Source organism: Condylura cristata, unplaced genomic scaffold (genome assembly GCF_000260355.1).
Source record: "Condylura cristata isolate star-nosed mole 26May11 unplaced genomic scaffold, ConCri1.0 scaffold00008, whole genome shotgun sequence".
Classification (NCBI taxonomy): domain Eukaryota; kingdom Metazoa; phylum Chordata; class Mammalia; order Eulipotyphla; family Talpidae; genus Condylura; species Condylura cristata.
The window spans coordinates 34,309,909-34,321,642 of record NW_004567109.1 but is presented as its reverse complement, the minus strand read 5'-3'; the positions used below and the strand labels follow the sequence as shown (position 1 = coordinate 34,321,642).

Here is an 11,734-nt window from a genome sequence, read left to right as displayed (position 1 = left end):
CTTCCTGTCTCTTCAGAGTAGCTTTTTCTCATTTTTGAATCAGAGAGTAAAACACCACATGCTAGAGCTTTAACTTCTCACACAGAATCACATAAACTGATCTCCATTTGCCTACCTTAGTCGTTTTCTCTCACATATATTTCCAGAATTCCTGGATAATGGATTTTGGGCCTATTTTTTTTGCACCAGATGCCCAGTCCTACACTATGCATTTAGAACGCGATGTTCCCTCTATAGCCATGTGACTCATCAGGCATGACAATTCCTGGAAAAGTGAAGTTGGGTAGAACAAACAATACATGTCCTCTCTTGACTTGGTAGGTGACAGAATGTCTTACATCGCACTGCTGGAATTCATTTATCTATTTGTTCTAAAATATTTTTATTTTTGTACTGAACACGGAGTTATGAGCTAGAATTAACCTTCATGGTGTGGGTCTAGTTTTCTGTCTCCCACTTATTGTTTGGTCTTAGTAAATCACTTACTGGGCTACAATGTCTTTTGTTAAATGAACCAGAGAGGCAAAATGAGAGGTGCTACCTGGCTTTCTGATCCCTATGAAAGCCCATGAGCCTGAGATAATATCATTATTCTTTCAGTCACTCTGTCAAAAACATCACATTCATGATTCAAAGGATTTCCCAACAAGACACTGGTACAATATAAGACCATATAGGTACTTGTGCAAAGATCATCCTCTATGGATTTCACTTGTGTAAAATAGTAGCACATCATGAAAAGTCAGCCAATTTCAAAAACCTTTGTTTTATGCAAATCAAAATAGCAAACTGAACAAAAAACATGATTTCACTTTTCTCTTTAAAAAAAAAATTAACATAATAGTTTATGTCCTGTAAGACTTGGCAGATGCAATCTTATGGCACTGAGGATTGAAACTCATCCTCCCTACTAAACCAGACCATCAATAAATTTTGCTAGTTGTGTGGCCTCGTCTTTGGCTAAGGGACTGGAGAAGCTCTGAGTGTTGAAGGTGTTGCCAGTAAGAGGTTTGTGTCACTGCAATAGAAAACATCAGAAGAGCTGCTGGAGCCAGAAAGCCCTCCTGCTGATACTTCAACACAGAAAGAACCTTTGAACTCTCTGAAGATCAGGCCAGTCTCTCAGCCCTTTGCAACACCAGTGATGAAGAATGAATCTGAAGAATGTGAAACATGGATCGACAGGTTCCGGAAGCTAGAAAATGCCCTCTACCTGTGTGATCTCAGCCATACAGGTGAAGTACAGAGCTTAAAGTTGATAGAACCTTCTATTTGTATCTAGTCCAAAAATGGATACCTCTTCTTTCATTTATTTAACAAATGCAATTTGTCTGTAGACCATGTGTTTTGTACTATGCTGAGCATAATAAGGAAATACAAACTCAAATCATACGTGAATCCCCAGCCAGGTTGCCTACAGTTTCTCTGTGACTCCAGTCCTCTTCTCTATCACTTAAGTCTAACCCATGGTCCAACCTTGCAATTCTGCTGATGGTTAGCATGCCAACTCACTGGCTGAAATCTGAACTTCTTACCAAGGCAAAAACTAATCTCTGTCCAATCGCCTGGTCTCTTTGCTAGTTATTTACTCAGTATATCCTACCTTTGTATACAAAGGTATAACATAGAAGGCCCTTCTGGCAAAGGTGGAAGTTGGCCAAGCAATACGTCCAATGTCAAACTTAATATAATAATTGTAGTCTGCTTGGACATAGGGTTATTAAAAATATTAAATTATAAAGGTAGACATATTGTGTGAGGCTAGAGCTTGAAAGTTCTTAAATGCCAGATCAGACAACTTGAAATTAATTCAAAGATGGTGAATACCACTGAGAGCTTCTGAACAAGTCAGGGGTATGATAAAACAAGAAAAGGGATTTTGTCCATGTGAAAAAGAATTTTCTATTCTTCAGGGATCTGAAGAATAGAAAAATACAAAAGCATGGGAACCACATGCTATGGTTCGTGAAGAGTTTAGTGTATTATATGTGGAAGCTTGAAAACATAACACTCATACTGAGTAGAATGTGGTTGCCAGGGGGAAGAAGACTATATTAGTTAAAGGGCACAAGCTCTCAATTATAGGATAAATAAATTCTAAAGATATAATATAGGACATGGTGACTTGAATTATCAGTATCATATTACATATTCAAAAGTTGCAATAAGAGTAAAGCTTTAATGTTCTCACATAACAACAAAATAATTGTGTGAAATAAAATCTATGTTAACCTTATTTTAGTAAACATTATGCCATTTAGGTATAGCAAATCATCATATTATAAACCTTTACCCTACACAATGTTATATGTCCATTTTATCTCAAAGCTTAAAAAAAATAGCTAATTTTAACATGTTTAATATAGACTTTAGCAGTAATACTCTAACAGTAATAATATAACAATAGCAATGTTTGTCTTTATATTCTCTGTTTCTGGTTTTATTTTTTCCTTCATTTCCAAAGCAACTTAATTCTAAACTATATCAAGTATAACTATCATAAAATAACCAAATTTTTAATAATTGCACCAAAAAAAATAGAAAGTGAAAAGTTTCTATGAAGAATTCATCAAGCAGAATTGGGAAGTCACTTATTAAATGTCTGTTCTGAGCACCACAATGTGCTAGCGATGTATCAGGAGGTAAGCCAGATAGGATGAGACTTGTTCGCTATCCTCATGGTGTTTTTAGGTAAGATAAAGAGACTGATGGTCAGTCAACACCAATAAAAAGAAATATGTGAAATGGGGAGCTCAGAATGGGCTCCATGGGAAAGAAAGCTTGAGCTGACCCTTGAGGAAAGGTAGACTTTGGATAGTTGGATAGGTCACCCCAAATTCGAAACCATCTCTACAAAGGTTAGAAGGTGGGAATGAATGTGATGGGGAAGAAAATAAGAAAGACAAGACTGGGAGTTGGATTGGATGGTGAAGTTAAGACCCTATTCTGAACCTGAGGCTTTACTCTCTACTCTGTGTCCACCAGATTTAGAGAACAAAATGGAAGCTGAGATGAACAAACTAGGAAAGATACTAAAGAATAGAAAATGAAAAGGCTGTGAAATATTCATGAGTCTAATCATTCACTGAGAGTGGTGGTAGGATTATAAACAAAAAATAAGAAACTGAAGAGAGAGAAAAGACATTCCCCCAAAAATAAATGCCGAATTGTAGTGATGGATGAGGGATCGTAAACTTAGTTGCTAAGAGACTCGCCACAGACTGGGACCTTTCTCATACTCCTGAACTGTTCTGAGGAAAAGTGGAGTTTTGTTGATTTTGGAGGCAGATTTTTGCAGATTTGGAATGCCTTTCTCATGGCCTCTTCACTATTTATGCTTGTTTTCTCTGTTTCTATGAAATTCATTAGTTCCTTAACAGCCAAGGAATGTGTCAGCCAGATCTTGGGACATCTGTAACAATCTTTAATGAGGAAAGAGGATTAACTGAGGTCATTTTGGTGGTTTATTAACCACAGTATTTAGCAGACCACCACAGCCTTCTTCTAGACACTAAGCAGATGATACCTACTTTGCCCATTGATGAATCACTGTTCTTTATTATGTGCAAGGAAATATGTAGGCCAGGGTGTTCTTCATCCAGGCTGAAGGCAGACCATCCATCATCAAATTAGCATTTCTGGGAACCTACTCTGTGCTTATTTTCTAATGGGGACTGTCAAGAAATATCTTAAGGAGAAAGAATAAGGAATGACTATGAGTACTTGTCATGATTTCTAAAGAAAGAAGGGTGGTTGAGATAAATGTTTGGGTAAATGGTAGATTTGGAATTTTCCCAGTGAACTAGAAAATATTTTAGAGCTCAGGGAGGCAGAGGCCATGAGAGCCTTCAAGGACATTCTCTGCAAGGGTCTGGACCTTACATACACTGCATCACTAACTGCTCACATCAACTACATGCTCAAGGGATTGCTGTCCTTATTTACAGAGGAAAAAGCCAAGTTCAAAGTGATAAAGTAACAGCTATTGGAAACCCTGGTCTATTGGACTTCCCAATGCCCTACACTGCATTTTGCCATTGCCTAATGACGTAGCAGAAAGAGTATGAGATTTTGCCTGTTGCTTTGTTACTGTTGTGTTCTTTACCAGAAGACATAGATTGAAGGCCAAGCTTTCACAACTACTAAATACTGAAAGCTAGTCACTTACATTCTACAAGTCTGTTTTCTCATCTGTAAAATAGGACTGACAATAAAACATACCTCCTAGATTTGAGAAAGGACAAAAAAGATTTTCAAGGCTTTTGCACACTGCAAAATGAAATATATATTAAAGAAGTTCTTTAATTTATTTCATTTTGGCTCTGTTAAATAAGGACAGACTTTACAACACTAAGAAGGATTGTCAGAGTTATTTTCCGCAGCTACCCCAGTGTCTCCTAGTGACAGTAAATGAGACATACAAATTTCAGGGTGGTAGACTTTTGTTTGATACTAGGAATCCCTTCCAATGGCAATGTTTGTTTGTAAGATGGCAGACAATGGCCACTACATACTTACTATCTGCTTCCCTGAACTTTAAAATATTTTCTAGTTCACTGAGACAATTCCAAATCTACCATTTACCCAAACATTTATCTCAACCACCCTTCTTTCATTAGAAATCATAACATAACAAGTACTCATAGTCATTCCTTATCCTTTCACCTTAATTAATTTCTGGCATTACTTTTAATTTTTAATTAACATAGAAACTAAATATTTAACATATTTAACAATTTCTTATTAAAATGCATTATTATATCTTAAATAATATAAAGTATTGTAAAACTATGATAATACTAGATCATAATACCTATATTAATGAGTGCTTACTAGATTGGGGCACTATGCTAATTGTTTATTATTTTCTTGATTGTTATACAATTTAATTGTACCTGCTTAAAAGTTGAGGAAACTGAGTCTCAAAACTTTAAAGTAAATTCCTCATTTTATCCAAAGCTTATGATTTCTATTTCCAGAGGTAGAATAGGAGAAAATGTCCTGAGGAATCAAATATAGTCACACCAACAACCTTTACTGAATTCAGTGAACTGAAGAGATACAATTTAACCTACTCAGAGACAGACTTCTGTGCAGTAAAGAACCAATATCCTGATAGAAGACATGAGCAATAACAAACTTAAATAGTAAACTAAGAGGGACAGGATGGGACGGGACAGAATAAACCGAATGGAAGAAGTTACATTAGGACCTCACCCCTGTGTAACCCACTGTTTAAAACACCCATTTGGGAGTAAATCAGAAGGAAACATGTTCATCAGGCATCATACTTTAAAACATGACCAGTGCTTGGTAGCCTGAGCAGAGACAAGTGTCCAAGCAGCCAGCTAATGGATTGGTAATGGCTTGCTACCGAGTGACCAGGGGATCAACTCTGGAATCCTTGAAAAAGAATTTCACAGTCATTAATACAGTTCTCACAAGTATAGGAGATTAGCGGGGCAAGATGCAAGCTTTGGGCCCCTCATCCCAATGAGTGATTTTTAAAAGCTTTTCGTTGATATATGTGGTGTAGACCATCACAATTCAAAGGAACATATTTAGGGAGCAGTGAGTCCTACATTTAAAATCTCCCCCTTGTTCAGTAACTGAATGTAGTGGTTCAGTGCATACACTTGAGAAACCTTGGGCAAGTGACGAGCCATCTATTGCCTCAATTTCTCCCTCAGTAAAATGGAGTGTTGTAAAGATTACATGAGTTAATACTGGTAAAGTGCTTGGAGTGATGCCTGAAACATGTTAAGTTTTATATCTAACAGTCCATCATTATGGCTGGGTGCACTTTAGTTAATTTCCTGCATCTTACTGCCCTAGCTGGCCGGGGGAGCTTCTGAAGTAACAGACCACTTTTCTAAACCCCTGTTCTCCCAAGCACAGTGTCTGACATATGTAGGCTTGCAATTAGGGACTGAAGAATGGGTTATTGAACTTTGGTGGTGCCATGGTTAACACTTTAAACTCCTCTCTGCAACCATCACAACCTACAATAACAGGAGAGCACAAAGACATTGGTGTTGGCACTGGTAAATTGAACATGTGGGCACCAGCATCTACTGCCATCTTTATGATACAGACTTAGACTCTGTTCCATGACAAGTTAGATCATTTACTTGGGCTCACACTGAAAGCCAGAGGGAGTCACAGCAAATGCATTTCCAGAAGCATGTAAAAAGGAGCTGTTTAAATCCTGCTTGTTTAAGAACGTGTTCAGAGACATCAGTAAGGTAAAAATAAACCAGAACAATTAGAAATTGTTTTTAGCAGGCACCCCACCTGTTTCAAAAATTGGCCTTTAAAGTTTTACAGCTACAAACACCAAGCTTAAATTGCTTTAGAGTCTCTCTGTGGGTTTTATTGGACCCATCTCTTCTCTTCAAAATCACCATCAAATTCCTCGTGCTACCATGATGCATAGCCAGATGCTTTGACTTTGTCACTTAATTTTATGAAGCTTACAGTTTCAAAATATTAGCATTTCGTGTTGCGTCCGAAATCATTCAGGCTAATATATTGCTTTCTTCTCTCTCTCCCCTGCCCCCACGCCTTCTTTTGAAAACTTCCCATCCCAACTCGATCACAGGAGTCCTGGAGAGGGAACGAGCCAAACGCCTCATTCACAACTACAATCTCATTTACAACCTGTCCCTGAGCCCTCGGAAAATCGACCAGGCCTTGCGCAGATTCCGTGCGGGAGAAAACATGCTCTTGGAGCCAGCACTTCGGTACTTAAAGGAGCTATGATAACAAGCCCATATTGTGGGAACAGATGTTTCCTTTATCTCCCTTTTTACCCCGACACGTGTTTCTCCCCAGCCCGAGTGTAAGGGAGGAGGCACTGTCAGAGTTGAGGCTGATGCAGCTCTTGTAGACACTTTGGACTTGCACTTGGTTTCTGGCCATGATAGTCGTTCACGAGCAGCTCAGAGAGGTCAGGTCTTCACTTCTGAGGTGGCAGGAACCCAATTACTTAAAATCCCCTTCTGTTCTAATAAACCTTGTTACTGACATTGCATGGGTCTATATTCTATACGTGCATCTGTTTATATGTGTGTAGATGTGTGTGATTCTATATTGCTGATCAGATCATTTTAGCAAATCCTACTCTTCCACACAGTGAAAACAGGCAGATGTTGTCAGCTCCCAGAAATGCCTGGCACACAGCAGACCTAAACACATTGTTTTGGATGGATGAATAAGTCAGTCCTTTCTCTAGTGAGTCTTCTAGGGAGGATTTTCACATTATAAAGCCAACAAAAGTATTAACAATTTGTTATCTTAACTCTAAGCAGTAGAAGCAGAATTCCAAGTGAGTTTTTCTGAACAATTCAGTATTTCCTTATACAGCCAGATGACATTGCCCTGTCTCCGGGGACATTTTCCCAGAGCCTTCGATAGAAGTTTTGAGAAGGGATTCCTGGAATAAAGTCTTGTGGAAGTAAGTAGCTTCTCTGCACCCTTTAGCAGGAAAGTGAAGTGAAACATTCCACCAGTTCCCATTGATCTTCAATTTTTTTTTTAATATTTATTCATACAGAGCTGAGGTACAGGCCATAGGTGCAGGGGTGGTGAGAAGCTTCACCAGAGACAGAGTGGAGAGCAGAACAGGCAGATGAGATCGACAAAGTACACAGCTGAGGGGAGCAGCGGGCAGGTCAGGAAAGGTCTGCCAGCTATGTGGTCACCTCCGGGGTTGGGGATCAAACTTGCACTGAAGCGGTTGCCACCAGCTTGCAGTACTGCGTCCTAACCCATTGTGCCACCAGGGAGGGCCCTGTCCCATATCTTATGAACAAAACCAAACCCAGCCAGTCTTGGAACCACAGTCGTTCCACTGCCACCAATACTTCAACAGAGTAGAAAAGGCAATAGACTGCACAACCAACCAAAACCAAGCTTGGCACTTCATAGTCTTGGCAAGTGTTTTAGTCTCCTTGAGCTACAATAGGAGTGACCATACATGTTTGTGGAGTGTTAAGAACATGACGCAATGGCATCTGGGCAGCCCGTTGCCCTGCGCCTGCCTGAGCAGCAGAGCCTGAGCTTAAGCAGTGGTCAGTGTGCAATGGCACAGGGAAGTCAGGCCACACCACAGTAGAAACAAGTGTTGACTCATGTGCTGTCTAGAGCAAATGACAGTTGCTCCTGGATAATCTCCTTTCTGGAGTTCTCCGTTGTTTCACCTTTACTTAGGGTTGGTTGGTGTGTGTGTATGCATTTGCAATATGTGTACATATGAAGTCAATGCTCAGTAGTTTTTCTCTGGGCAAATATTGAAAGAACCAAATTCAACTTAAGAGAAAAGCTTATCTTCCAAGGGAGCCATAGAGCAGTGGTAGTTAAATGATGCCTGGCCAGGAGGCACACCACCAGACACAAACAGAAAAATGTTCTGAAGTCACTGTGCTTCAGAATATCATTATGACCTCTGGGCTGGTGGTTCTCCATGCTTTGCTTATGGGAAATCTGCTACTTTTTCTGGCTCTTTTTCTCAGATTGGTGGTGGTTTGCTGGGAGCTATGGAAGTATCATCATGAATTTCTCATAAACAATGGCAAAGCAAGTCCAGCATCTGTTTTTGGCTGGTTTTCTCCTGGAGACCCTCTTTAAAAGAGTGTCTGGTGCAGTAAACTGGTTCATCTCCAGAACGCCCTGGAAAGACTTGGTATCAAGTCTTGGTCCCCGCCCAAATTGCCCAAAAGCCTCCGTGTCTAAGGATGGAAAGAGCACTGCCAATGTGAAAGAGGCTGGATGGTCCATCTCCGCGGACTCCCTGATGGGTGACCCAGCAATTCAACACCTACCCCGTAGGGGGCGCTGCTATTAAAAACATAGGTGCAAATTGCCTGGTGTTATCCCAACATAAAGACATGCATCACAAGAAGAAACCAGCTTACTAATTCATTCGTATATAGTATTTTTGTTTACCCCATCAATAGACAAATCATTAATTGACTGTTCAGGGTACAGACACCTTCCATCCAACAGCTGATTGTGTGATCCTGGAAGGCAGAGACCATATTCTCCACATTCCTACCTGTCCATTGTCTCACCGTCACCTACTTCTCACAGAACCCAGGAAGCTGGCTAGTGCTCATAGTACAGATGAGAAACTAAGTTTCCAGTGATAAACATACTGCCGAAGGACTTACACTCAGTGACTGACAGCCAGGATTAAAGTCCAGTGCCTGACTTCCAGGCTAACAGATCACCTGCAGGATTCTCCAGTGCTGTGTTCTTTCCCGGCAAGTCCAGAGGTCACAACAAGGCAGGACTAAGGTTTTCCTGATTTTGGTCCCCAGCACAGAACCCAGATTCACTGCCAAGTATGCACCTAGAAAAGTCTGTGGAATGAATGAATATTTTGGATCATATTCATCAAATATTTATTTTGATGACCCTGTAGCTTTTTGCTCTATCCTAGTTCTCCCAGCTAAACCATGGCCTTCTAGGGTCTGGGATAAAGGACTTGTGGCAGTAAGTTGAAACCCAACTGCACAGATCATGCCTTCCAAAGAGTTTGCTAAGTGCTTGCTGACTCTTAAAAGAAATCTCCCAAGATCATTAAGAGAAACAATAATGAGGTTTGATTCTAACTTGGATCAGAAATTGGACAGCTTTGGAACTGGCCAGAGAACTGTGAAGCTCTGAAAACAAATGCTTGTCTTTCTTGCCACCCTCTCTTCACTCCGTCCTCTCTGAGAGTCTTTCAGCTACAGCTCCAACACTCCTTAGCAACAAAGGCGGGGTTCCCAGAGCCGGGGTGCCTCAGGAATGCCAGCCGCTCCCCTCATTAGCATTCAGAGCCCCTCATCTGCCTGCACAGTTGGCTGCAGGACTGACAGAAAGGCCAAGTGGCTTGGGGGAGTTTAACATGGCTCGTTGGGAAGTGGGAAGGCTCCACAAAGAGTTTCCAAACAAAAGGCATCAATATTATTTGTGAAGCCATCACATTGCCTGGGGCACAATCTGGCTCTAGCTTGGCCACATGCTTCTCTCCCCTGGTTCTATGTGAGGCTGGGTGAAGCCTCCCAGACATCTCTTGGCTAAGAATTCCAACACACTGGAAGGACTCCCCTCTCTCTTGTCCAGTCTCCTCAGCCTCAGTTTATCCAGGTTGGACAATGGGTGGACTCTAACACAGGGAGTGCCCAGAGGAGGGGGGTGGACAGCGGGTAAACAGTCAGATGGCAGGACAATCGTACACAGATGGTGCTGCTGAGAATGGATTCCAGACAAATTCAGAAGCAGATTGAGCTCCGACAAAGACTTATTTGGTGGCAAGCAATCGACGCTCTGCACCAAGCACTGCTCCAAGCACACATCCTGTTTTTCCCCACACAAACCAACAGTTCCATGAAAGAATTGCCACCCAGGTTCTGTCTTGCTGGAATTCCGAAACAACAATCAATAAGTCAATCCCTGGAAAATTCCAGCCAACAGAGCTGTGTCTCACCATACACATAACACTAGCTCTAAGCAGTTTCCTTCTGTCTCCCTGTGTGTGGACACCTTCAGGCTTGTGGCTGCAGTACTGGTCTTCTTTTCTTGTCAGTTCCAATTTGTTTTTCTTAAAGTAGCCTTTCTCTTTATTCGCTTGTCTACCCCGCCCCCGTGATGGTCAAAGAGAAGAGAACATAGAAATTGATCAATCACTGCAACACTGAACGCACTAGCCCTATGCCTGGCTAGGGAAAGAGGAAGCAAGAGATGGGAGCAGGGAGAGGCAGGGAAGGGGAGAGAGGGAGAGAGAGGGGGGGGGAATGATGGAAAATAAGGAAGGAGAACTGTCTCTCCTCCAGAACTGACTCAAGTTGGGGAGGGAGTTAAAAGGAGGTGAAGGAAATCAGAAATTGGGGGACAGATGTCCAAGCAAGAGTACTGGTTTCCTAGGCCTCAGTAGCTAAGCACTACACATCTGAAATCCATTGCATTAGCATTCCAAACAGGAGAACTGCAAACCAGGTGTCTGCAGAGTTGGGCCCCTGGACTGTGAAGGAGAAGCTAGCACAGCCGCTCTGATCTTCATGCAATTGCAGGCTATCTTTGCTGTGTCTTTGCTGGTATGTTCATCAGCTCTAATTGATGTTAAAATGTTATTTGAAAACATAAAGTATGTTGGTCAATTAAGTTTGGATTAAACAAGGGCAATAGCATTGTTTGTGTTAATTTTACATACACCTTGGCCATTCGGACTCACCCTGGAGAAGATAACCATGGTGCTCCCCAAACTCTACCTTCATCTTCACGTTGGCATCTTCTGTGATTGTCTTTCTTTGCCTCCAAATCCCCCCTTTTAATAAGAACACCAGTCATACTGAAGTTGGGCCCACCATAATGACCTCATTTTAACTTGCCTATATGTGCAAAAATCCTAGTTCCAACTAAGATCACTTTCTGAACTACTGGGGCTTAAGGTACCCATGGCTATCTTCCATGTGGGCTGTGTGTCAACCATAACAGCAACAAGAAATAATTGTGCATTTGTGCTTAGCACTTTTATACATTTTCTCTGGGAATAAAAGAGGCATAAGAAAGGGATTAACTATCTCCAAGACTAGAGTGGATCAGTGAGAGTTTCCTGGAGGAGAGACACTGCTCAATGAGTTCACCCCATGGGATATCAGCTTGGATTGTCCAGATGAGTGAAGGGAGATGTTCTTTGCAGAAAGGGAAGAGTATACATAAGTCACATCGAGGCTCTTTTCCATCTGAC

At 41.2% G+C, this 11,734-nt stretch overlaps 1 protein-coding gene across 1 annotated transcript in view; it reads left to right on the top strand.

Annotated features, from left to right (window-relative positions):
- Window positions 1-7,019, top strand: part of LOC101626783 (chromosome unknown open reading frame, human C1orf87) — a 51,220-nt gene extending 44,201 nt beyond the window's left edge. The window contains exons 11-12 of the mRNA XM_004679056.2: window positions 1,028-1,235; window positions 6,602-7,019. Of these exons, the coding sequence (XP_004679113.1) occupies window positions 1,028-1,235; window positions 6,602-6,762 (369 nt within the window). The 3' untranslated portion in view covers window positions 6,763-7,019. The remainder of the gene's footprint in view (window positions 1-1,027; window positions 1,236-6,601) is intronic.
- Window positions 7,020-11,734: the final 4,715 nt, after the last annotated feature.